This window comes from Trichosurus vulpecula, chromosome 6 (genome assembly GCF_011100635.1).
Source record: "Trichosurus vulpecula isolate mTriVul1 chromosome 6, mTriVul1.pri, whole genome shotgun sequence".
NCBI classification, from domain to species: domain Eukaryota; kingdom Metazoa; phylum Chordata; class Mammalia; order Diprotodontia; family Phalangeridae; genus Trichosurus; species Trichosurus vulpecula.
Window position 1 is genome coordinate 63,043,108 of NC_050578.1, and position 27,799 is coordinate 63,070,906.

The 27,799-nt window shown below is 40.3% G+C and overlaps 1 protein-coding gene across 2 annotated transcripts in view; it reads left to right on the top strand.

Annotated features, from left to right (window-relative positions):
- The window catches only part of RAP1GDS1 (Rap1 GTPase-GDP dissociation stimulator 1), a 233,936-nt gene that overhangs the window by 184,456 nt on the left and 21,681 nt on the right, over positions 1-27,799 (top strand). For both annotated transcript variants that reach the window (XM_036764131.1, XM_036764132.1), the window contains 7 exons: positions 4,382-4,507; positions 9,973-10,116; positions 10,350-10,481; positions 11,436-11,570; positions 13,810-13,935; positions 14,730-14,869; positions 25,278-25,404. In XM_036764131.1, coding sequence (XP_036620026.1) covers positions 4,382-4,507; positions 9,973-10,116; positions 10,350-10,481; positions 11,436-11,570; positions 13,810-13,935; positions 14,730-14,869; positions 25,278-25,404 — 930 coding nt within the window. The remainder of the gene's footprint in view (positions 1-4,381; positions 4,508-9,972; positions 10,117-10,349; positions 10,482-11,435; positions 11,571-13,809; positions 13,936-14,729; positions 14,870-25,277; positions 25,405-27,799) is intronic.

A 27,799-nucleotide genomic window follows, 5' to 3' on the forward strand; every position in this document is an offset into this window, starting at 1 on the left:
TGATCTCTATCCAAATTATTCTCAAATCTCTATATCTAGTTATGGTCAGAATTTTCTAAACCCCAGAAGAACTGAACTCCACATCTATAGCTACCTCCTGAATAGCTTCCCACAACCTCTCAAACTCATTATGTTCCAGATGGAACTTATCATTGTCCTTCCTCACCTGCTCCTGTTCCAAACATCCCTGTTTCTGTCAAGGGCACTGCTATCCTCTAGTCATCCATTTTTGTAACCTTGGAATCATTCTTTATTCTTCCAAATATTTCCACCCAATATCCAGTCAGATGCTTAATGTTGTCACTTACTATTCAACATTTCTAGCATCCTATCTACTCATTTGGCAGTTGGTCTCCCTACTTCCTTTCTCTTCCCTCTCTAATTCATTATTCACACAACTGCTAAAATAATCTTCCTAAGCCTTGATGATGTCACATTCTTGCTTAAGAACCTTCAGTGGCTCTGTATTACCTCTAGAATAAAATACACATTCCTCATCCTGGCATCTCAGGACCTCCACTCTCTGGCCTTGACCTGCCTTTCTAATATTTTCTCACATTACAGCTGAATTGCCAATTGTTTCTAGAACTTCATATTCAACCTCCCATTTGTACAAGCTATCCCCCATGCCTAGAATATACTCTTGTCTCATTTCGCCTCAGAATATTTTAGTTTCTTCAAGACCAAAGTCAGACATCATTTCCTTTGTGCCTTCTCCAATTCCTTAGTCATTAATTCTGTCTCTATCCTTAAATTCATTTGTATTTACTCATCTCTTTATATAATTTGTATCTCCCTGAGTAGAGTAAAGGCTCCTTTGGGGAAGGAGCTATCTCCTCTCTTCCTCCTGCCCCCAGCCCAATGCCTAGCACAATGATTTGTTGAATTAAAATGGGGAAATAAAGTGAGAGAAATATTTGTAGAAAGTCATCCTGATTTGCCTGGAATATGGGGTGCTTGAAGGAAGCAGTAAGATAGGGCCAGAAAAGGGAGAATGAAGACAGACTATGTAGGACCTTGATTATGAAACCAAGAAGTTTGCATTGTATTTATCAGAGAATGGGGAACCTATTTAAGGTCTTTGACTAGTAATGATATAATTGTAGATGTTCATGAAAAAGGTTAATGTAAGCTGCGCAGTATGAAGTAGGTTAGAGAAGACAAGATACTAGAGTCAAAGAGACAAGTTATTGCAATTATCAGAATTGCTGGAGGTCCTAGACTTGTGTGGTGGTTGTGGAGCAGGAGAGTACAGTCTAGTAGGTCTGCTTGCTAGGCTTGGAGGTAACTAATTGTTTGTGTAAGGAAAGGGACTAATCTGAGTGTGGAGAATTGTGCTGCCATTGACACAAAAGGAGACAGGAGAAGGAATAGATTTTAGAGATGGAGAGATAGTAGATTCCATGTATGTTGAGTTTGGGGTGCCCGTGGGGCATCCAGGTAGAGGAGATAGCCAAAAGGCATTGGAAAATCAGATCTGGAGCTCACTAGAGAAGAGGCTGGCCATAGAAGTAAGGGCTAAAACCATGGGAGTCCGTGATGGGGTATAGGCTGACCATTGGAAAATGCTCACTTTAAGGTGATGAGAAAAGATCTGAATCTTCCCACTGAGGTTTATCACCTGTGTTATTGGCCCTGGGTTTCAGTTTCCTCATCTCTAAAATGAAGGTGTTGGACGTCAGTCCCGAATCTATGATCTGTGGCATAGTAGCCAAGGAAAGATATTAAGAATGAGGGTCAGCTGCTCTAAGAAGTAATTAAAGTGATTTACTTACTTACTCTAAGGAGTAAGTAAGGTAATGAGCCTGAGGAAAGGCTATTGGATCCTGCAGTGAGGAAGTCACTGGTGGCCATCTGAATGGAAGCTGAATTAGAAGGTACCAAAGAGTGAGTGGGACCAAGTGATAGAGCTGTTTTTTCCAGAGTTGGGGAGAGAAAGGGAGAAGCAAAACATTCTGCAAACTCTAGCCCTTGAAAGGACCCCAGAAGCCATGTTCCTCCATTCCTTCCTTTGGCTATGGAAACCTAGGACCAGAGGGGGTAAGTGATTTACCTGAAGTCACATAGATAGTAAGTGTCAGAACCAGGATTCAAACCCAGGTTCCCTAACTCTTCACTTCATTGCCCTTTACACTGCACTGCAGAGATGATAAGTCACTCAAGAGGACAGCAGATTGTGGTAGAACTAGAGTCTGAAATATAAGTGATGTCAGCAAGATATTTATTTATTCATTGGTCACATCCGTTTCCACTCAGAATGTGGGTGTGTCCATGCATGCCTCATTGGTGACTTGACTGCCACTCTTTTAAATCCCAAGAGGATAAAATGTGCCTAATACAAACAAAGACTTCTGCTTTTGACGAGTCTCTGAACAGTGGAGTTACTTTTGGCCAAAATGATGTCGAATTTTAGACAAATAAAAGGAATCCGAGTTGTCAGGTCACCTCAGATGGCCGATACTAGTATATAGATATATATAGAGAGAGATATATAGATATATACACACACACATACATATATACATTATATATATAGCAAAATAAGTTTTTAATTATAATGTTTTAAGGTTCAGAAATGATTATTTGAAGAAAATACAAAGTTGCACATTCCTAGAAACCAGATTTTTTTTTCTTACCAAGACAGTACCTCAAAAAATGCTTATTTTTAATTCAACCCTCAAATCCTATTTGAAATGAAGCTTCTTGATGAAGGGCTGGTGGAAATCTAGTGACATTTTATTCAAATGTCAGCATGTCCTGGCTGTTGTTCCATGCTGGTCATATCACTCTGCCCACCTGAGTTTCCCCTGGTGGATCAGTTGGAGGTGAAACCCTTTAACTCCTGTGTTAAATAACAGTACATTGTTGTCCCATGCTGTCAGACACAAGCTAAGTACAACCCTCGGGTGATTGTGAAGTTTTTATGTTGGTTTCAGTTTGTTAAAGGTTTTGGGCACAGGGATATGGATTGGAAAAGTAAGAATGCAAGGATGTTGTTAATGCCATGTTTTGGTAGAGAAGTGAAAGCTCATAACTGGATACAAGACTACTTCAGCCATGTCTGAATGGATTTCATGCTTCTGAAATTAATTTCATTTCAGCAGTTGCCAGGAACAGAATAACAATAGTCAACACATAGGCTTTACATCATCCTCATCTGGAACAAATTGTCTTCTTCGGAGGAATCGTGGTTCTTGCAGAGCTTCAACCCTGGGGGATTGAGGGATTTATTGAACAAGGCCTCCACTTCACCTTTGTCCCTCCCACCCTTTGTGAAAGCTAGAGGAATCCTACACACACACAAACACACACACACACACACACACACACACACACACACACAAAACACACACACACAAACACACACACACACACACACACACACACACCCCGTGGAGCTAGTTTTCATAACATGGGCACCCTTTTATCAAATGCTTCAGCTTACCAAAAGCAGTGGGGCAGGGTTAAGCTTAGACTTGTTCTGGACAGTCAGTTTCTGCTGTTGTTACTCATACCTGGAGAGCACTCCTTTCTTGTGTACACCTCTTAGAAATCCCTGGCTTCCTTTGAGGTTCAGTTTAAAGGCCTTCTTCTGTAGGAGGCTTTTTTTGGTCCCTTCTCTCTATCCCTACCCCCCCCCATCCCAACTTCTAGTGCCATCTCCCCCAAGGTTGCTTTCTTTGTATCTTCTGTGTGTGTGTGTGTGTGTGTGTGTATTTTAATGTGCATGTGTTCCTATTAGAATATAAGTTCCTCGAGGGCAAAAACTACTTTTATTCCTTCTTTGTATCCATAGTACCTGGTACATCGTAAGCACTTAATAAATGCTGGTTGCTTAATTGATTCCTGTTCCTAGCAGTCCTTTTTAAGATGCAGGAGAGCTATATTTTCTTCCCCTGGACTTTCTGCCATGGAGGAATGGGTTCCCAGAAGGTAATGGGTCAGAATCTATATGAGCATGCCTCAGTAGGCCTACCCACCATAATGACACCAGAGATAAGAGTGTTAGCCTCGTATCTTAGTAAAGCAAAGTGAAGTCAGGCATGGCTTATTTTTTTCCTCTTTGATGGAAGGCCTTGAAAGTCTGAATTTATAACTTTATAATTTCACAGTTGCTATGACAACCTATACATTATTTGACTGTAGAAATTTCAAGCCTTGAGGATGATAATCTGGGTCAATACATTTTTCCCTGAAGCCTCAGACATCTTCCCTTTCACTCGGGCAGCATCAAGTTTCAGACTGGATTGTTCCTGTCTCTTTAAGAGCGTGTGCATCTAATGACTCATAGTTCAGAATGACCCTGGAATGAATGAATGAAGTAGAAAACAATTTCAGAACTGTCCTTATTTACTGTACTTTCAATTCTCTTATTTTGCAGAGTCGAGTAAAGAACAGTTTGCATATACAAACATCGCGGAAGAGTTGGTAAAACTCTTCAAGAAGCAGATAGAACATGATAAAAAGGAGATGATTTTTGAAGTTTTGGCTCCTTTGGCAGAAAACGGTGAGGAAATAAATGGACCTTCCTTGGTGATCATATCTCTTTCAGCCTCTCTGCTAAATTCTGATTGAGTTGCCAGCCATTTAAGGCCTTCTTTGCCATCAATTTAGAATTAGAAAGTGACATTGGGCACATTTGGGTCCAAGCCTTCATTTTTTAGGTCAGACACCTGGGTACTGCAAAGGTTAAGCTACTTGCCTGAGGTCAAACTTGCAAAGCAGCAGAGCTAAGATTTGAACCCAGGTCCTCTGGCCCCAAATGCAAGGCCTTTTCTACTCTGTCTACCACATGCCCTCTACCTCAGTGGTGGTCTTTATTATTAGCTATGAGGGAGCTCTGTGTACACTGAACAAAGCAGACAATTTGGACCTTTTTTCACCAGCCTTTTGGGTCCTAGGTCCCATGTATCTTAGAAACCGTGCCTGAACAAATCTGTACTTTTCATGGTCACATAGTAAATACTTAATTCTAAAGGTAGTAAGGAGAATTCATAGGATCATCCAGAGCGGGAAGAGACCTTAGATGTAATCTCATCCAACTCCCTCATTTTACAGATGAGGAAGCTCAGGCCCAGAGAGGGTGAACATGCCCAAGGTCACACAGATAGCATAATGCACGGTGGTTGAGCGGACCATCAGGTTAATTATTTTTGGTTTATCTGTAACTATTGGTCCTCTAGTAGAATATATGTTTCTTTTTTGCTTGTATCTTCCAGCGCTTTGCAGTGTCACGCATAGTAACTATTCAGTGAACTAAACTTGTCATGAGGGATTCAGAACTTCCTTGTGGTTCTTTCCAAATTCTGTTTGTCAAGAATACTCTGATCTTTTCTATGTTAATTTCCATTCACAAAAAGTTTGCTTTGTTAGTATAAAATGGATAGGCTGATACATCAGTATCAGGACCCTTCAGCCCTAGAAACAACTCTGTTGTCATTGCAAGTGAAAACGAGTTTCTTTATTGGGTTTGACCTGTGAAAGATCAGCACAAGAAAAGAACACTTGCAAAGAAAAATGCTGTTCCCTCAAGACCTGAAATGTTGATTAGGACTAGAATTCTTGGGCAATATGAAGTGGGATAATTTTCACTGTACTATCTTCACCGTCACAATCCCTTACTAATCCTGTCACTCGTAACCAAGTCAAGTTTTTCCACCTTACATATGTGCTTAAAGAAATATGATTGATAATTTTTTAATTGCAGGATGACTCTTTTTGTTCTTTCTTGTTAAGACTTTTTTGCTAAGTGCTAATGATAGCCTTATGATATATAACTTATCTTTTTCTGAATTTGAATTTCATTAACAAGTTCTACATCTAACATTCCCTGGACCATTTCAGAATCATGACATTTTCACTTTGTCATCATCTTCTCCTGGCCTGTTTTACAGTTTTACAATGGTCTGTAGCCTCCATAAGGGATCTTGCCTACATATCTAGGCACCTATTGCACATTACTTCTAGTGTTACAGCCAGCTCTCCCTGCAGTCCCTCAGTGTCTAAGTATGGCAGAAGGTGGTGCAACCACCATTCTAAAAAATAATGCAATCTATGTGTTCTGGATTTTATTTCAGAAAGACCTCTCCATCACAATTTTTAATTCAAGTCAGAACACATTTACAGTCCAGTGTTCTGTAACCAAGGAAACGCCCTACTTTCAGTGTTAGTGCAAATGCACCTATTTAAAAATTATCCTGGTTGAACATTTTCTGTATTCTTACATGAACTTTGTGGGGTCAGTGATTATGGGGCAGAAAAAAAAAGAAAACTTGCACCAGCAACTAACCAGGTAGGTGACCGTGAAAAGCTTTAATAATTGTTCCCTCTTCATGATTTTCCTTAGTCATGGTCATTATGGTAGGGAAGAGGACATTAAGGAGGGAGATTAGAATTGCTCAGCACAATGAAATAGCTCTGATCTTCCCTTCTAAAGACCTGCCTGCCCAACTAATTCCAGTTACTTGAAAAACTCTTAGCAAAATCAACAGAAATACTGGTCTTTCTTTTGAAGGGATGTTACAGAGGTGATCTGTAGGTTGAATTGAGTATCATGAGTGAATGATTAATTCACTTGGAGAACACAAATACAGACTTTGTAGGATAATATCATTCAATTCAACAAATGTTTATTAAGGGCTGACTTTATGCAGGAACAAAAGATTTAAAGATTGAATAAGATGAAGCATCTCTACTCCCGGAGCTTACTGCCTTGTTGGGGTGGGGGGAAGCATTAAGCAAGTTTAATTCAGCCATTATTTATTAAATCACCCATCACATGCAAGACAGAAATGGGAAATGGTTCATATCCTCAAGGAAGTTACGATCTGCTGAGAGGATGCAACATATAAACAGATGAGAGAGAAGAGGAGAGGAGAGGAAAGAAGAGAAGAGAAGAGACGAGACCTGTTCTAAGATCCGGGATGTTGAAATTCTCCTTTCTGACCATAATTTTCCACAGTTTCCTTCTTCCCTTCAAGTCCCACTCCAAACCAATCCTGGACAACTCAATGGCAGAAGACCCGCAGTTATGGGGCAAGCTTTACCCCTTGCCTTCCCTGCTTTCTCCTCCATCTGGCTCCATCCTCCCAGAATGGTCATTGAAAGCCCACAAGCGTCCTTCCCTACCTCTCCTTCCCTTCTCCTCTTCCTCTGGCCCAGGACCCCCCTAGAGCCCATTCAGGTTCATGCGGTCTGCTTTATGTCTTGAATGTGACCTTTGGTGCCTTGATTCCTCCTAGCCCTCTCTTGTTCTCACTTCACTGACTTTCTGGCCCAGTCCTTAGTCTGTTCTTAGCACTGAAAATAATGCTCTCCATTCCCCTTTATTTGCTAAGTCTTAAGCATAGGTAATTCCTGTCAAACACCTTCCTTGTTCCTATCCTTGAGTAGCTGAATAATACTGGAAGAAATTAGGAACATTGTTGACTCAATACGCTAAAAGTGTGTGCCATTGACCATCCCCTGAGTGCTCACCACTGCACGGTCAGCCTTTTGTTTCTCTCTTACAGCTACGTTCCCCAGAATAGCTGTTCTTGCCTCTGCTCTCTCTTCAAGCCTCTTCCTTCTCTGATGGTAACAGGCCAGAGCTCAGGCTCATTCTTGAGGCACAATCTTATAATAAAGAGACACTTGGTTTTGGGGCAGCTATGTGGCGCAGTGAGTAGAGCACCAGCCCTGGAGTCAGGAGGACCTGAGTTCAAATCTGACATCAGACACTTGACACACTAGCTGTGTGATCTTGGACAAGTCACTTACCCCCAATTGCCCTGCCCTCCCCCTACAAAAAAACAAACAAAAATAAAGAGACACTTGGAGTCCATATCACAGCTAACAAAAAGGAGGTTCACTTAGCCACAAGGAAGGCCCTTCATTCAGTCTAGGACTGGCTGAGTAGAGGCTTCCTTGCCTGCCTGCTAGTTTGCCATTCAAGACTCAGGGCCCAGCTGGGGCTTCTCAAGGCTTTTTTGTACTCAGGTGTCTGGCCCCAAGTGCCCTGAGCCTGTTAAATCTGGAGGAGTTTCAGTGTCTTTTCAGAAAAAGAAGTGGCTTCCTCTTCCCCCCACCTCTCACCCCCTCCCCACTTTCCAAAGGGCTCAATTAATCATCCTGAGGGCACAGATCTGACGATGTCATGCTTCTTTTTAAGAAGCTTAAGGAGCTTTATTTTGTCTCTAGAATAAAATTTGAACTCCTCTGTTTGGTACTCGAAGCCCTTCACAGTCTGGTTCTAACTCTTCCTGGCTGATGATACCTTGTCCTCTGGCATGTGCTCTTTAGTCCACACATAACATTCCATGTCCTGCCTTCATGCCTAATCGCTGCTGCTCCACCATGTCTAGAACACTACCTCCCCACCTCTGATTCTTGGAACACCTTGCGACTTTAAAAGCTCAGCTTAAGACGTCTTTTCTGATTGCTCACAGTTGTAAATGCCTACCCTGAAATCGCTTCGAATTTTTTATGTATCATGTATTTACTTATCTGTGAATATGTTGTGTGTCTCACCCTCCCACCAGTCAAACACCAGCCAGTAAACATTCATTCAGCCCCATCCTTTGCGCCAGGCATTGTGTTAAGCACTGTGCGTGAGCCCACAGTCTGATGGAGGAGACAATATACCCACAGCTATGTACAGACAGACTACAGACGGGATAAACTGGAGGGAAGGCCCGCCTGTGTCTGGTAGACTGCGTGGCTTGTGTTTTTATATACCTGTGGCCTAGCACAGGCCTGGCATGTATGAGGTGCTAAATGAATGTTTATTGTGATTGTGTGGGTTGTTCTAAATTGAATTGTACAGATAGCTATTTTCTTTCATTAGCTACTTTAATGGGTGTTCTTTTTTATTTTACCCTCCATAAATCGATCTTAAGGAATTTAAATTGTGCTTTTGAAAACTGTGAGTGTTTAACATGTATCATAATCTCTGAATAACAGAGGCAAATTATTACGTGTCCAACCCTAAAAAAAAGATTGGTTAGGTATACTGAGTCACAATGAGATGAAATAGAAATGTACACATATTTTTAAAGGGAAAAATGTGGAGAGAGTTTTGCTGTTATTTCCTGTTTTCTTCTTGGGGTTCTTTAAATCTATTGGGCCTTTTTGTTCCTAAGGCACAGTCGATAGAGCTCTGGGCCTGGAGTCAGGAAGGCCCGAGTTCAAATCCAACCTCAGATACTTAGCCAGCTGTGTGACCCTGGGCAAGTTACTCTAACCTCTGTCTGCATCAGAATCCTCATCTGTAAAATGAGGGTGGTGATAATAGCACCTGCCACCCAGGGTTTTCATGAGGATAAAATGAGATAGTATTCATAAAGCACTTTGGCAAGCCTTGAAATGCTATATATATGCTGGCTGTCATTTTCAAATGTTTGCTCACATTAGGGCTCTTACTTCATTTCCACCCTCCCCACCTTCATCTTTGCACTCTCTGGTCTCCTTCAGAGTCAGCCCAGACCCTCTTCTGGGCAAGGCTTCCTTCCTTTCTCCCGCCATCTGCAGGTGCCTCCACCCGGCCCCCTTGCCAACGTTCCCTGGTGTTGGATTTGTATATTTCTAATATTTACCCACGTAAGTCCATGTTCACTTCCCCATTAGAATGTCAGCTCCCTGAAGTAGTTTCACATCCCCAACCCTTTGCAGGGTACCTGTCGCAAAGGCCTAGCATTTATACAGCACTTTACGTGTTGCAGATCTTTTACATGTTGCCTCCTTTGAGCCTTCCCACAGCCCTTTGAGGTAGGTGCTGCTATTATTTCCTGTCTGACAAATGAGGAAACCAAGGCACAGGGAGGATAAATACCTTGCCCAGGGTCACACAGCTAGCTAGTGTCTGAGACAGGATTTGAACTCAGGTCTTCCTGACTCGAAGTCCAGCACTATCCACTGCACTCCCTGTCTAGCTAGCTGCCGTAGGCACTCCATAGGTGCTTGTGGATTAATCGATCAACTTATCGTGTTCCTCAGATGCTATTAAGTTGCAGCTGGTGGAAGCAGGCCTAGTAGAATGCCTCCTAGAGATTGTGCAACAGACTGTGGACAGTGAGAGAGAAGAGGATATCGCTGAGCTCAAGACAGCCTCTGATCTGATGGTTCTCCTCCTTCTTGGAGGTGAGTAGCACAGACATGCTTTCCATGCCCTCCAAAGAAGAGGCATCCTTCTGCTAGTTTTACTGGATTTTCCTCCTGTGGTATTTACTAAACATACCTCCCCTTGTACTGGTCTCTGCAGAAACTTTGATATCTGAATAAGAGTCAGTCATCATCTGGGAAGAGGCTCCTTCAGTTGCTGAGATACCCATTAAAACTAACTGCTTTCTGCTTGTTTAATTGTGTGTGTGCAGATGAGTCCATGCAGAAATTGTTTGAAGGAGGAAAAGGCAGCGTGTTCCAAAGGGTCCTTTCTTGGGTTCCTTCCAATAGCCATCAGTTACAGCTTGCCGGAGCTTTGGCTATTGCAAATTTTGCCAGGAATGGTGAGTTAATCAATTCTTTTTTTTTTTAACTCCCACTTGTCGAGGATCTGCACTGTCAGAGCAAATTTCCCAACCAGCATGAAGTCTGACAGTCTTTAGGAAAGACCCAACATTTCTATGCACTGTTTGAAGATCACTGACTTTCCCTTGGGAGCCAGGATGTCCTGAGGACACACTGGATCCATGGTTTACCTTTTTCACTGTAAGAGACTATCTGATTTAGGGGAAACACTCCTTTGGTTTATGCTTTTCGTTGGGCTTTGGGAGCCCCTGTATTCAGAGTGGAATCATCTTTCAGATGTTCAATTCGCAGATTTGTAAGTCACCTGTGTTCCATGCAAATCACATTGCGTTCCATGTATACAGCTCAGTTCCCTTTCTTGGACCTGTCAAGCCATTTCTCTGTCTTGGGTACTGTTTAACAGTAGCTTTGAGGCACCAGATATTTATGCTTATTTCTAAGATTAATAATAACAATAGCTAACATTTATATAGTGCTTTAAGGATTGCAAAGCACTTAAAAATACTATCTCCTTTTATTCCTACGAGAACCCTGGGAAGTAGGTGCTATTATTATACCCATTTTACAGCTGAGGAAGCTAAGGTAGACAGGTTAAATAACTTGCCCAGAATCATACATCTCATAAGTATCTGAGGCAGAATTTGAACTCAGGTCTTCCTGATACCAGGTCTAGTTAACTCTAGCTGCCCAAGCACCTCTTAGATTTGTCATTAATCTGGTTTTTTTTAAAGTTGTATTTACGAAATTTGGGGGAGGGTTAAGTTTCACATTTGGTTTTACTCCAGGTAAGTGGGATGAGAAGTGGTAGGTGATATGTTCCATTTTTATTCCCCTACTTTTGGGGGAATACCTTGATGATAAATCTGGTCATAGTAGCAGGTGTATGAACTCTACTGGGATAGGAAACAGTATAACCCTCTCATTTTGTCCAGATGGAAACTGTATCCACATGGTAGACAATGGAATTGTTCAAAAACTCATGGACCTGTTAGACAGGCACGTGGAAGACGGGAACGTCACCGTTCAGCATGCAGCCCTGAGCGCCCTCCGAAACCTGGCAATACCAGGTAAGCCTCAGGTTTAAGTGTCTTTGCAAAGAAATTGCTCTTTGTGATTGATTGACCCACCTGCCTAGAGAAAATGCTTGCTGATATCCTTACTATGTGCACAAGGAAACTGAGGTATTAATGTCAAGACACTTCCCTCAAACAGAACACAATGGTGTGTGCTGGCCAGGCTTCTGTTGCAGTCTCCAGACCTCCTTCCAGCAAATCTGTCCTTCCCAGGACATTTCATCCACAGTCTTGGATCGTCTTTGACTCTTCCCTCCCATTCACTGTCCCCCGCCCCTTTACAATCATATGTCCAGTCTTGTTGGTTTTAGCTCCACAGCATCACTTACCTCTGGCCCCTTCAGTCCACTTATGTGACCATTAATTTAGTCAGAGTCCTCCCTCGTCACCTCCTAATGGTCTCCCTGCTTCCTGTTCCTCTTCTCTTCAGTCTGTCCTCCACATTGCTTCCAAAATAATTGTCCTAGAACATAGCTCTGACTGTGTTACTCGTCTGCTCAAAAATCTTTAGTGGCTCCCTCTCCTACAGGATAAAGTGTAATCTCTTCACACTGGTATTTAAAGCCCTTCACGGCCTAGTTCTCACCTACCTTTTCAGCTTTGTTTTATAATACTCTCCTTCTCACACCCTACATGCCAGCTAAACATGCCTCCTGTGGCTAGCCCCTCAAATCGACCTTCCATCCCCCACACCCCTGCCTGTCCACAAGGCTGTCTGCCAAGTCTGCCCTCTTCAACTCAGACTCTTTAGGATTCCTTCAAGGCTCAGCCCAAGTGCCAGTGGGAGACCTCTCATGATTCATCCCAGTTGTTAATACTTCTCCCTCTTCAGATTACCTTGCATTTACTTCTTTTCAGACATGCCACCTCTGCCCCAGAAAGATGTGAGCTCCGTTAGGGTATGGCCTGTTTTATTTTTCTCTTTATACCCCCAGTTTGGCATAGTGCTTTGTACCTATTTGATAAATGCATATTGAGTTGAATTATACAAATGCTATATACCCTGACATTGTACTCTTGTTATAAACTAGGAATGGAGATGAGCTAGGGGGAGGCTGTATTTATTTTCTGCAGGTTTTATTCTTTGATAGCATCCTTAGTTGAAAAAAATAGGATTCAAAAATAATGGGTTTTTCTCCAACTCTTTACACCCAACCTTTGAAAATCCCCATGAGTCCTTGAGAGCGAGGGGCCACCAGACTGCCTAAGGAGAGGCAAACTGACCAGCGTAAGACATCATTGGGGGAGGTGAAGCTCCTGTGTTCATCCTTGGTGGGATTGGGCCCAGGAGTAACCTCCAACTTCCAACCTGGGCTAGGGAGGAAGACCTAATCTCACTAAAAGAAATCAAGGAGAAAAAAATCACTATAGCACTATCTTTGGAATTAACGATTTCTAGCTACCAAGTTTGAGTTTTAAACTTATTTGCTTTTAAATTTCTGCATGAATTTATCTGGATGTGATTGAGTCTACATGAACTTGCAATTCTATGACTTTGGTTTGTGCAGGGGTGTGTGTGTGTGTGTGTGTGTATGCACATGTGGTTGATTTCAATGGTGCCTCCTTGTGAGGAAACTCTCTCCACCAATGCAAATTGACAGCTATTCTTTTTTAAAAATTTTAATTTTCATTCTTATTATGAGCTTAAGCATTAACAAGCAAAAACCTTCCAAAAACACAACCAAAAAAAAGAGGATTACATATAAAACCATGAAGGTGAAACTTTTTAAAAGTACTTAGTTAACCAAACAGTAACAAAATTTCCCAGTTTGTGTCTCCTTCTAAACTTCTTTTCTTCTGTGTATTTTCTAATATTACATTGAATCTTTTGTTTCTCTGCTTCTCTGCTCATTATTCATTAAGTTATTCACCATCAGCTAGAAGCCTTCCCTATAAAAAATAACTATAGTCCAGCAAACAATATTTTCCCTGTCTGAAAAGGTAGGTCTAGATTTGCTTTTCTAGTCTGTCATCTCTCTGCCAAGAAGCAAAAAGCATGTTTCATCCTTGTTAAGAAGTAACAACTGTTCTACAGACAATTTATAGTCATAGAGAGTTTTTGGGGGGACTGAGAGGTTAAGTGATTTTCCCAAAATGTTTTTTTTTAAGTATGCTTTATTATGTTAAATCACAGAAAAGTATCCAGACTGTCTCTGGAAGTGAAAATATGATAATAGTCATGTAAAATCCAAATTCCATTTTTATTAAAGGATATTTTCTTTTCTCTTTCTAGTTGTAAATAAAGCTAAGATGTTATCCGCTGGTGTTGCAGAAGCAGTACTGAAATTCCTCAAATCTGAAATGCCTCCTGTGCAGTTCAAACTCCTGGGAACATTAAGAATGTTAATAGATGCACAAGGTAAAAAATAATTTTCAACCTAAATAGCTCTTTGTGGCCTAGTGATCTCTTACAATGGCTTCTAATTGAAAAATGAATTTTATTCTGTATTCATATTTATAAAAAGAATTGAGGTAGATGTATCAAATGAAATATAAAGACAATTATCTTAAATAAACTCTACATGCTTGAATATAAATTTGGCTTTGCCTTGGACATTCCCAACAATTATGCTAAGCTATTAAAATCAAGTTCTATTCAGTATTAATACTTAATTCCTTTTTGTAGCCATTAAACCATCAGACATTCATTATAAGCAAGTCAGGAAAATACCCCTCTTTTTATTCTTTTTGATGTTCATTTTTATTTTGTTTTCCTTTCTACCTCCATTAAATAGGCTAAGACATGATAAACTTGCTAAACTCTTATAGAAAACACAATAAACAGCTTTCTTTTTGCAAAGGCCAGCATTTGTGCACCTCTCAATGATCTACATTACCTGAAATACTTTGGAATGTAGAATTAAATTAATAAAACATTTCCTTAAATTTCCTTTTTGCTTCGCTCAGTGCCAGGGTGCCCAGGTACTAAAGGGCCATGAGTTTTACCTAGAAGAGGATGAAGGTATCAGTTGTTAATCGTTTGCATTATAGGGCACACTGTTTTGAAGCAGACCAAATAACCCCATTGGGTAAAGTCTTCTGAGATCTCATTTTCATGGAGTGTCTTCTTGCAGCCTCGTGATATTTGCAGATTGTTTCTGCTGAATTCCTGACACTGTTCTACCCCTTTGTTCTGCCTTTTTCCCCCTATAGTAGAAGCTGCTGAACAGTTGGGGAAGAACGTAAAATTAGTCCAGCGTTTGGTGGAATGGTGTGAAGCCAAAGATCATGCCGGCGTCATGGGGGAGTCAAACCGACTCCTCTCTGCCCTCATCCGACACAGCAAATCAAAAGTAAGTTTGAAAGTAGGTGCTGCGAAGCAGTGTGAGCAAAGACTTTGGGGGAGCCCATTATGTGCCACACCAGCCTATTCCAGACAGGCAGTATCAGAGAAGGCAGAATTCAGTTCTTGACATTTGTCAAATGCCTAAAGTTTAAATGGTCATATGTAACTACTACTCCTGCAAACAAAAAGATGAAAGAATGAGGCTCTTTCTGATCATTCTGTGACAGAATGGCTTTAGTACTTCATCTGTCAGGTGTCTAATGCTGTCATCCCAATACCTTTCTTTAGGACTCGGCTTAAAATAAAATGGCAGCTGGCAAGGCATTTTGCATATTGTTTTACATGTCATCATTGTATGCCATGATTTATTATAATTTTCCTCACACTAACCAAAAAGCAGTATTAAAGGTAGGGGACCAGGTAGGGGGGAGGGGTTGCCAAACATTTGCTCACTGTAGAAACATTTGGAAATGGCTAAACACAAGCAAAAGAGGATGGGCCATTCCTGGTGGGTTTCTTACCTCTTTCTTTTTTGTTTCCCATGCTTTCTGAATCCTCCTTTTTTGGTTCTTTCATTGCTGTTAGCACTTTCTAGAAAAGAGGCAAAGGAAGAAAGATAGTCTCGAACTCAAATCCATCAAGTGTTGTTACTTGTCAGCAACTCTAGGAAAAGAGTCAGTAGAGGAATTTGAAACTGAAGGCTGATTTGAGGTTTGGGGCACATCAGTGAATCTTATCTTTCCTTCTGTCAATCAGCCATGTACTTACTAATGTGCTGGTGCATGGAGGATGCAAGAAACTCAGCATGATCCCTTCCAGGTAGCCCCATTGAGGGATGGAGGAACTACACAGGAAGCAACTAGAAAATGGCCTGTAAAAATGAATTATTAGGACTTTGCTATCACTTGGTAACATCAAAATTGAAAAATTTAATGTCCAATCTGGTTTTCGTGTGTGTGTGTGTGTGTGTGTTTGCAATTAGTGTGTGTTGAATATTTTCATTCTAATTTATCCCTTTTTTTTGACTTATCACTAAATATAGCAAATAAATATTGATCAATAGATTCATGTGGAGGAAGCTCTTCAAGGAAATACTCAAGATTCACCTTTTTCACCCATCCTTGTTATTGATCATAGCTTGCCAGTAGTATTTATCTTTCTCCTAGACCTACACTTAACTGTTCCTTTCTGCCTCATTTTGAATCCTGTCTTGGAGCCAGACTCGAGTTCACCAACTTTCAAGATTGTTTGATATCATTGTCTCCATCTGTTATGGTTTCTCCCTGCCTCAGCCACAGACGGCCTGTGCACTGCACTTAAACTATTAGAATAAATTAAAGGGACAGCCTTAATTTGCCTTTTTAGTATGCCTAATTAGTTAGGAAATTCAGTTCTCTCTCTGCCTCATTTAGCAGAGAGCAGAGAAAGTAACTACATAGACTACATCTTACCAATCAGCTTCCTAGTGACCACTCTTCTCCTCCCTTTCGTTGCCAAATAAAGTAGTCTAGCTCTGTTGATAATGATTATCAGTCCAAAAATACTTGATCATTTATGTGATGCTACCACTTCTATATCTCTTGTCTAACTCCAGCACTGTTTTTTTTTTCAATCCCCACTCTTTTACAAAAAAGACTTTTTTAAATAAAATTTTTATTTTTTCCCTTAATTAAAAACAATTTTAACATTAATTTTTTAAGTTCCAAATTCTATCTCTCCCTCCTTCCTCTCCCTGCTCCCTGAGATGGTAAACAATCTACTATAGGTTATACATGTGCAATCATGTAAGCTATATTTCCAGATTAGTCATTTTGTGGAATAGAACTCAAGCCAAAAAAAAAGAAAGAAAGAAAATGAAAAATAGTATGCCTTGATCTGTATTCAGACTCCATCAGTTCTTTCTCTGGAATTGGACAGCATTTTTCATCACGAGTCTTTCAGAATTGTCTTGGATCATTGTATTGCTGAGAATAGCTAAGTCATTCACAGCTGTTCATTGTATAGTATTGCTGTTACTTTATACAATGTTCTGGTTCTGCTCACTTCACTCTATGTCAGTTCATTTAAGTCTTTGCAGGGTTTTCTGAAATCGTCCTGCTCATCGTTTCATATTGCAAAATAGTATTCCATTACTATCATATACCACAACTTGTTCAGCCATTCCCCAATTGATGGCCATCCTCTCATCTTCCAATTCTTAGCCACCACAGAAAGAGCTGCTATAAAATTCACAAAACCACTTCTTGGGTTTCATGATCCCTAGCCCTTGGACCAACCTCCTCTTCCTTGATGTTCTCTTCTCCCCTGGCTTCCATGGCAACAGATTCTCCTGATTCCTCTTATCTCTCTCTTCAGCCCTGTATTCTCTCTGTACTCTCTTCCTTAGCAGTCTTATCCTTTTCCATAGCAATTGTGTATGTTTGTATGTATACACCTTAGAACTCTGGATGAGGAGTCAAGTGAGGAGGATGTGGAGTGACTGCCCCATCTATGCAGGCCAAGAATGAGTGTGGTCAGTTCTAAAACTCCGCACTCTCTGTTCATGGATATATATATCTCTGGGCACTCGAGGCCATTCTCTAAGATCATAAGTTACAAAAGAAGGTGCCGCCCGTCTTTAGAGGAAGGAGTTCATAACCATAATTATTTACAGTATTTTAGCTGTGAAGAAGAGAAGAGCAGAGTCAGTTCTAACCGTGGCTTCTCCTCTTGACTTCTCACTTCTTAAAGTCTTAGCATTCACTTCACTCAGAATACCAATTCTAATCTATTCTTATTTAGTAACTAGAGAAAAAGTTAAACTGAGATCCCTCTCCCTCTCAGTCTTCTTGCAGGCACGCTCCAACCATGACAGGAAAACAATCTCTTTGCAGATGACAGTTAAAGCTCCTTATCTTTACATGAAGCAGTAAAAATGTTTGGCTTCTCATAGGTTCCTCATTGATCAAGGTTAAAACTCACACATCCTCACTGACTCCTGAGGGAATGTATTTAAACTGGGCAGGCATGGATAGGCTATGATCTTTATTGCAGATCTTATTATATTATATATCTACTCATCTTCCAGACTTCCCTCTCACTATTGGGAGTACCACCATCCTTCCAGTTACCGTTTCTCACAACCCCAGTGTGATCTTAAGTCCTCACTATCCTTCACCCCACATACACCATCTGTTGCCAAAACCTTGTCATTTCTATCTCCACATCTCTATCCCATTCTCTCTACTCCCACTGATACTTGGACTCTCATCACTTCTTCAATTCAATAAACGCTTATTAAGCACTTACTATGTTCCCAGCTCTGTGATGAGTACTGGGGATGTAATTAAGAAAAAGGGACAGTCCCTGTCCTCAAGGGACTTACAGTCTAATGGAGGAGACAACACACAAAGGGAAGCTGGAAAACACAAGGGGCACAGGGTATGTTGTTCCATGGAGTGGAAGCCCAGCAGAGCTGCTGATGAAGAATAGAGTGACCAAAATGGTTGTGAGCCCTCTATAAAAGAAGGCTTTGGGAGGAGTTTCGTGCTGGGCCTTCCACTTGGAGGGAAAAGGAAGCTGGGGGCGAATTGAGAAGACTCAGACCTGAGTCCATCTTCATGGTGATAGGGAGAAGGCAGGATGTTGTTCTGTGGAGTGGAAGCCAAGGAGAGCTGCTGATGGAGAGGAACTCACTTCCCTTTCCTCTGCATTCTTTCCTCTGTACAACTGCCAAAGTGATTTCCTTAAATATGCATCTCACCATGTACCTCCCCCTATTTAAAAACTATGGTGGCTCCATATTGACTCTGAGATCGAATATTATTTCATCTTTTTTCTAATTACCATTTTTGAATGTGCTTTATAGTGCACATACTTATTAGAACATAGTACATGTACATAATTTATAAATAAGCAAATATATACATATTATAAGTACATGCTAAAATATTTTTTGCTGTTAGGGATATGTGATCAAAAAAATTTGGAGACCATTGGTCTATAGTGTCATGCTTAGTGACTCTATTGGCACTATAGGACTAGACTGAATTCAGAAAACTCAGTTTAATTTAACCCTTGTTATAAGCTTACTAGGTGCTGGGGATACAAATATGAAATAAAATGTAATAAATGCCTGACCTCAGGACCTTACTTCCGACAGGTGGGGAAGGGATAGGTCAGATGTATATATAAATAACTGGTGGAAGGATCATCACATCATAGACTTAGAGCTGAAGGGGACCTCACAGACCATTGAGTCCAGCTCACCCATTTTACAGATGAGACAGCTAAAGCAAAGAGAGATTGAGTTACTTGATCTCAGCTCTTCCTGATTCCAGGTCCAGTGTTCTGTCCATGAGATCTCCTCGGTACCTTTAGAAGAGTATCCTAAGTACAAAGGACAATTTTAGAATACAGTGAGGAATTTGAGAAGGGAGGGGCTGTTTTCAACTGGAGTTTCTAGGAAGGCTTAATGGAGGAGATAGCACCAGGGTAAATCCTTGCAGGATTTCAGGAAGATGATGACTTGGGTGAGAGGAGGGATGATAGGCTTGGCCAGGATTAGTGGGGAGAGGAGATGTGATCAAAGGTGCACAGATGGGGGAAAGCAGACTGAGAAGTGAAGGTGGAAGCAGGCCAGCTTAGCTAGAACTTGGACTGTGTGCTATCTTATACTGGAAAGGAGGGTTAGAGCCAGGCTGTGAAGGTCTTTGATTGCCAAGGAAAAGTTTTTAACCACACTTGCTAGGCTGTGGAAAGAAAGCCCATGAAAGTTTAGCACATTAAGAGTGTTACTTGGGCAAGAGCTCCAAGGTATCGACTAGAGGAAGGGAGACCATTGAGGGAGAAATGAGGGCAACAGTGGAAAAGAAAGACATAAATGTGAAATACTGGGATAGAATTGACAGAACTTCATAACTGATTGGCTGTCTAGACAGTGAGGGAGAAGAGAGAGTCAGAGAGGACTCCAGTGCCATGAGTCTGTTTGACTGACAAGATGGTGGAGCCGGTCACAGGAACGGAGAAAAGGTAAGGGGGAGGGATGGTTTAGTAGGGAAGATGACCTGCAATTTCGTTGTGTATGCGACTGCCAGTGTGGAAAATTCTGAATTGCCCAGGGTCACAAGCCAGCATGTATCAGAGGCAAGGCCTAACCCCAGCTCTTCTTGATGCCAAGGCCAGACCTCTGTCCACTGTGTCACACCGACCCTCAGCACTAATGCCTATCATTAAAGAAGGAAATATTTGCACTCCTTTCTGAGATAGCTTGTATATGTAACTGTAGATGGACATTGTCTCCCCTTCATTTTCCCATGATGATACAACTGACGGTGAAGTGGAAATAGCTGAGCAGCTGAGCACTTTAGAATTGGCCAAAGGAAACCAACATGTGCCCGGTCTCTTTCCTCATTTAAGTACCTCATCCAGTACTCCTAGGCATTAGTATCCTCCTCCCAACAGAACACTTGCTCCTAATTTTATCAGGCCCCTGAATAATCACTAAGCCTTAGAAAGGTCCATTTTCTCATTTGCTTTAAGCAAGGTCCCACATAATAAAGGAATATGATTCAATAAATAGGTCTGATGCCACAAAACCAAAAACAATTACTCTTATTTCCTGTTTCTAATTAAATTCAAAATGTTTTTTTGGACTGCAAAGTCCCCATTCAGCTACAATATGTCAGTGAGACTTCATTTTCATTCGAGTTATGTGTTTCAGCAAGTATGTGGTTATCTAGAAAGGTTTCAGGGTTCCAGAATCAGTCAGAATTTGTTAGGTTTTCTTCCTCTGCACACAGTGTACTGCTTAATACAATTGCTGAGCTTTTGAAGATTGGTTGTCCTGAACTCTTGTCTCTTCTAATGAGTTATGATCTGTATTAAGAATAGAAATGCTTTTCCCCCTCATCTTTGTTTGTCTATGCCTGTCATGGCACCATATTTTACTGAAAAGACATGAGTAACAGAAATGGAACTCTCAAGCTTTAATAGTCAAGCTCTGTTAAATTATGTACAGCCCAAGAACTAGTGAATTGTTTATATGTGCAGTCAGTCAGCTTTCCATTATCTGCATGCAGATCATCTACTTTTGGGCTGATTTACAGCAATTCTTGCTTTCCATTTCTTATTTATCTACTCACATTTACTGTAGCCCAGCAAGAACTGGAAAGGTATTTTGGTCTAGCAAGTGGCTGTTGGCCTGCACTGGAGGAAATGTACTCTGTGTGTGTGTGTGTGTGTGTGTGTGTGTGTGTGTGTGTGTGTGTGTGCTGAGCTCTCCTGCCAAGGTGTGGGGGATGATCAGGCCCTTCCACGAACTCCAAAGATTGTATGGCAGTGAAAAAACCAGGCTCCCTTTGCAGGGAAATAAATCGAGACACACACACTCCAATGCCTTTGGTTCCCCTTTTATTTAATTATAACCATAAGGATACATGGCCATGATTCCAAGGTGAGATAGGGGTCCTTCTTATCCCCCAATTTGTGCTTGTTCCAGATTTTTTTTCTTTAAATTTTATTGATGTTTTCTTTCTCCCTTACAGATATATACAGATTACTCTCAGTTTGTGAGAGACCTCTTGTAACAAAGTAAAAGAATTAATTAAAACTAGTAATACAGTGACCTCATCTGATCAATGCTGGCACCATTTCATACCTGTAGCACTGCCCCACTTCTCTCTCTTTTTAAAAAAAATAATAAAAGAAGTCTATTTTCTCTCCCCGTGCAGAATGCTGTTGGGAAGAAAACAAGAAAGTCAAACAAAACAAATTCCCTCAATGGCTTTGTGCAAAAATATATATCTCATTCCACCCCCTAAATCCATCACCTCCCAGAAGTGGATTGCATATTTATTTCATCGTTGATCCCCTGGAATCATCGTCATTGTATTGATCATTATTCTCAAGGCTTTCAAAGTTGTGTGTTTTTTAGGTGGCATTATTATATAAACTTCTCCTGGTTTTTCTCCCTTCACTAAGCATCAGTTCATATAAATCTTGCCATATCTCTTTTAAATCATCTATTTCCTCATTTTTTTTATAGCACAATTGTACTCCATCACATTCACATACCATGGCTTATTCAGCTATTCCTCCCTTGAAGGACATTCCATTAGTTTCCAATATTTTGTTGCCACAAAAGGAGCTGCTAGAAATATTTTTGTATACAGAGGACCTTTTCCTTTCTTTGATTGCTTTTGGGTATATAGGCTTAACAAGTGGTCTAGCTGGTTCAAAGGACATGCACACTTTAGTAACTTTTTGTGTATAATTCCAAATTGCTTTCCAGAATGGTTTGGTTATACACATCCACCAACAGTGCATCAATGTGCCTGTTTTTCCACAGCGCTTTCAGCACTTTTCATGTTCCCCCTTTGTCATTTTTGCCACTGTGGTGGGTGTGTGGTGGAATCTCAGGATGACTTTAATTTGCATTCCTCTGATTAATAGTGACTTGTTCGATTTTTCCAGGGGGCATGTCTCCCAGTGCTGTGTCAGGCAATGCTGAGTGTATTGCAGAGACTGACTTGATCTCTGAGTGGCTTTACTTCTAAGGAACTATCTTCATTACCTTCCTTTCAAGATCTTAGTCTTAAAACTTTGGGCATCATAATTAAGTGAAAAGGGAGCTAACCCTGCTTGTGGTTAGTCTTGCAAGTTATCATAGTGGGGAAATCAGAGAGGAGGACACCCTTACCTAATCCTGCAGGTATTATACCTGTGGTATGGCTCTGTAGGCCAGAGACAGAGATAGCCCTTACACAGTTTACTTTGGCAATGTGTATGCTATTTAATGCAAAAGTTGTTAGTTTTCCTTTGGTTGCAGTTGTGTCACACACAGAATCAAAATTCATGGCTGACTGAACAATAACATATTCTGTTTGTGGTTTCCCTTCCTTACCCTGCAGCACAGAGTAGAACTCTACAGGATTATAAGCTCTCTAAGAGCAAGTCTTCTATGTCATTGTATCCATCATAGCACCCAGGGCAGAGCCATGCACAATAAGTATTTGCTAATGACATTGTAGGGGAATGAGAAAAGGAAGGGAGGGCTTTTACTGTACTAAGGGCTTTTTTTTTCTTTCCCTCTTCCCTGCCCCCCCCCCCACCAAGGGGAAGGTAGGAAGTGGAAAGGAAAGAAAAGAAATGCTTGTTAAGATTTTTTTTTTATTGAAAATTTTAAAGGTTATTTTTTTTTAAATACTAGCAACACATTCCAATCATCTTATCTAGCCTGAAGAGAGGAGTCAGGAAACTAAACTTGCTTGGGTTTGTGTTTTCCAATAATCTAAAAGGCAACACTGTCCATTTCCAAACCTGTAAGGCTCCTTTGTAGATTCTTTCTCCTTTCCCCTGCCCCAAAGATACTACAGGACATAGCACAAACCATGGACTATCAGACAGGGGCCCAAGGACCTTCCACGAATAATTTGCAGGTAGAGCTTCTCATAGTTGGCTGTGTCTTGATTTTCTTTTTCACTGTCTTCCTTTATGATTCCCATGCTTTACTTACAAGTTTGAAGATTTCAGTATCATGGTTTCAACTAAATGAACATCATTGATGATACAGTACCCTGGGATACTTTCTTTTCATTAGAAATGAACATTCTCTCAGCTTTCCAAAGAGACTGACAAGGGAAAAGACTTAATGTGGAATAATTATTTCAATACTATGCATTTTTCAGGCTTAGCCAAGGCATTTTTATGGCTTGTGTGCATGAGGGGAAAATCAGATCATGGGCATGCCAGAGAGTTTTGTAGTCATGTTGTTCTGCTGCAGTCCCCAAAAGCAATATAGCTGGCCACTTCATAGTCATACCTCTGGACTGAGAAGACAAAGGATAAATTCAGGATGATGCAGAGTCAAACAATGAATAGGCGATAATGTAATGCTAGGAAAGGGAAGTACAACATTAGGAAGCGGATGAAGGTGTTATGGTTAGCAGGACACAGAGGACCAAGTTGTGATTAGAGTATTCTGTGACCAAGCATTACAAGCAGAACAGGTACTTTCATTGACTTCCCTAGGGACCTCATTCTTTCCTGTAGGAAGACATTTCCCTATGGTTTCTTCATGCTAGCAATACTTAATCTTGGCATTTGCAGTAATGTCAGTCTCTCTAGAAACATGCCTAAGATAGGTCTTGGCTTGTGCTTCCACCTTTAGGTGTCAGAATAGAACTGCAACAGAACCTCATGAATTTGGACTCTACCGATTTGGAAGTTGTGATCTTTTGCTGTATGTTGGACTGGAGCTTATCTTTTATTTAGGAAGAACAGATTTGCTCTTTAAGTAGTGTAAACAAAGTGGAGATGTATTTAAATCACCAAAGAACAAACTGTTTTTAGAACATTACTACAGATGAGGGAAGGCAGTGGGGTGCTGCAATAGAAAGATTGTTGGGTTTGGAATCAGGATATGGGGTCTGAGCCCATCTTTACCATTTGTTAGCTATATGACCTTGGCCAGATCACTTCACATGCCTCAGCCTGTTTTCCTATCTATAAAATGAGGGGTTTGGGCTAGATGACCTCTTAGACCCACCCCTTCTGCCCCCACAACTATGATCTTTTGATTTTTTTGTTATGAACCATAAGTCTCATCATTAAATAAGCCTATTGGAAGGTGCTCATAATTATTTTAACTAATTAAAAATGTTTGGAAGTAATACTTCATATCTTTCCATTTTTTTCTATAATTTGGACTTTTTTTTAACTGAATCCCATTTATTTCCAGTTGGTAGTTTTGTTTTTTTTTTAGGAAACAAATAAAACCCCAAAAATCTCTCTGGGATGAGGGTAAAATAATGAGCCATAGAAGAAACAAATATGGCCCCTCTCTCTTGCTGTGTTGTGGGTCTCATATATTTGTAGCCCAGGGAGAAGTAGAAAAGTTGGATATGTTTTAGTTCAAGTACACAATTATATTTCAGATAAACATGACATACTTTATACAATTTCAGCCAAGGAGTCACTCAGTGAAGGTCACTAAATAAGAGACCATATACCCAGAATCACTTCAGATAAAGCTAGGTGGACCTACTAACTTAATAAATAGTGAGTCTTTTGTTCCACAGTTCTTTCCTTGATCAAAAGGAAAATCAAAGTTTGGATCAGCAGCTGTGTTTATTTATTGGCTTGGTATTTTGGACGTGTCCATTGCTTAAAATGGAGGCTTGACATAAGTGGTCTTGAAGTAGATTTTACTTTTCCATTTAAGTAATTTAAGTTGTCATATTTGATAAACTTATTTATAGCTAAAAAGCTTTTTCCTTTCCCCTGTAATTTTTTAAAAAATGATTAAATGTAATGATTCATGCTGGACCCTGTCAAAGAACCATTCAACTAAATAATAAATTGACTGATTATAATATAATTTATTTCTACTTCATGTAAATCTCTTTAATATTTCTGTGACTTTTTTTTAATTTTAGGATGTAATTAAAACCATTGTTCAGAATGGTGGCATAAAGCATCTAGTAACCATGGCAACTAGTGAACATGTAATAATGCAGAATGAAGCCCTTGTTGCATTGGCGCTAATAGCAGCCTTAGAATTAGGTAAGTAATCCTATGGCAAATTCTTCTTTTCTCCCATCTGTTTCTCAAATCAGGAGTGGACTCAAGGCAGGACCTTTGCTGACACATCTGAACCAATATGTCTGTGTTTAAGAAAAATCACTTTCTGTAGGTTGACCTTGAGGCATCAATGACTGTTTCAGAAGGTCAGTCATCCCATCAGTTCCAAGCTCCTCCATTTCTCTATCTTTCTTCTTTACTAGAATGTGTAAGAGATGTTGTCAAATGGCTGAAGTCTAAATAAACTGTGTCTCCATCACTCCCTTGATCTATCTGCCTTGTAACCCTGTCCAAGAAAGGAGATAAAAATGATCTGACATGATCAAAATTCCCAACTACCTGTCCAGCCTTGCCCCACAATACTCTAAGTTGGGCATTCGGCAGTCTGCACCAATGAGCTTTCTTATTTATTGTTCTGCACACAGTGTATACAACTTTATTAAAAACATTTACAATCTATACAACAAAGATGAACTCCTGAGCTAGAAGATGTCTGGATACTTGAAGTCTCCTCATTCCTCCCAGATCATTCTGCCTTCCCTGGTTTGTGATGTTTTCTGGACTATCATTTGATGGTCTGTCACCTATTCAGTCAGCATTACTTCCATTCCTTCCCTCTTTGATCTCCAGGCAAATGCTCTTCATAATGTTTCTTCCCTCTGGTTCCTAAATAAATCTTTTTGATAGACAGTACCACTTGTGTTCCACTGCTGGCTTTATTCTGTTCCTTTTGAATAACCTCTGCCCTTGCAAATTTGTATTCTGGCTATGAGTCTCATTCCATCTAGTCTTAGTGATAGCCATTGGGTCACATTTGCCTTCTTGTGTTAGGATCTGTAGTTCACTTTGTTTATTGCTCATATCATACATCTATATATAAATAGCTAAAGCCATGAATTTCATTGCTGGCTTTTTTCTTGGATTTGTTTTTCCTCCTATAAATTATTGAACATCTCTATGGTTATTCTTCTTCCCATATTATAATGGCCACCCATTTAGGGTTGCCTACTAGGTTGGATATATCCAGGGATATAATCCTTAATAAAAGGATTTGTTCTGTGAAGTTTGGATTCAGTCAAAGGGCCATACTTGAGGACCTAGAGGGCCACATGTGGCCTCGAGGCCACAGGTTCCACATCAATGAAAGCAATTGTCTTGCCTCGCCCTCCCCATTTTAGTTTACAGCCCCCTGGATCAGATTCATAAGAATCTAGTGAAATACATTTTTACTAGCCCTTATTATGACATTCCCTCCATGCTTTTATTTTAATCTCTAATCCAGAAATTCATATTCCAATCTCACATACCATCTTTTTGGTCCATATAATAGTTGATAGGCTTTTAACCCTGTGAGGTAAGTAGTACAAGTATTATCATCTCCATTTTTTAGACAAGAAAACAGGCTCAGAGATGTTAAATTATTTGATCGTAATCCCACGGGTGATAGTGTTAGAGCTCATATTCAAACTCAGGTCTCCTAACTTTGAGTCCAGTGTTCATGATGCCATGCTTCTTGCTCCTTTGTGTCATGGCACCCTTTGGCAATCTGGTGGAGACTTTTAAACCTTCCTTTAAATTTTTTTTTCAATTAACAAAAACCTATTTTCTCTCTTTCCTTCTGCCCCTTTGGAAAAAAAGAAAGAAAACAAAACCTTCTTAAGAAATATGAATAGATATATGTTCAAGCAAAAGAAATTCCCATATTAGCCATGTCCAAAATGTCTCATTCTCAGACTAATATTTTTAAATGCAAAAAATGAAGTCCACAGAATTCTAACTGGCTAGCATTTATATAGTGCTGTAAGATTTGCAAAGTCTTAGTTACTATATAAATATAATTTTATTTATACTAGTCTTGGTTTGTCCTCACAACAACCCTTGAAGGTAGATGCTATTGTTATCCGCATTGTACAGATGAGGAAATAACAGATGTTAAGGAACTAGTAAATGTCTGAGACTGGGTTTGAACTTGGGTTTTCTTGACTCAAGAACCAGTGCTCTGTCTACTGGGCAACAACCAAATCATTCACTCTCTCTGAATCCCATTTTCCTCTCTAAAAAAGTAGGGATAACAATGCTTGCAGTACCTATCTCCAAGGCTTATTAGTGACCAACAACTTGAACATTTAGCTAGATCTGTAAAGCTGGAGGGCCTTGACTTTCATGATGCTGTATTTGGACCTAGGTCATGTTTATCTATACAGAAAAATTCAAAGAATCCTAAGACCAGGCTAAATTTGGGGCCATCCTTCTTTCTTTGTTCATATATTAAAATTTAAAACTCCTTTTCTAATTTTTAAAATGTCCAGATTCATCAGCAAGAAAGCCCTTTTCCTCATAAGATGGTCATTTTCCACTTGACTGCTATTTTCAAATG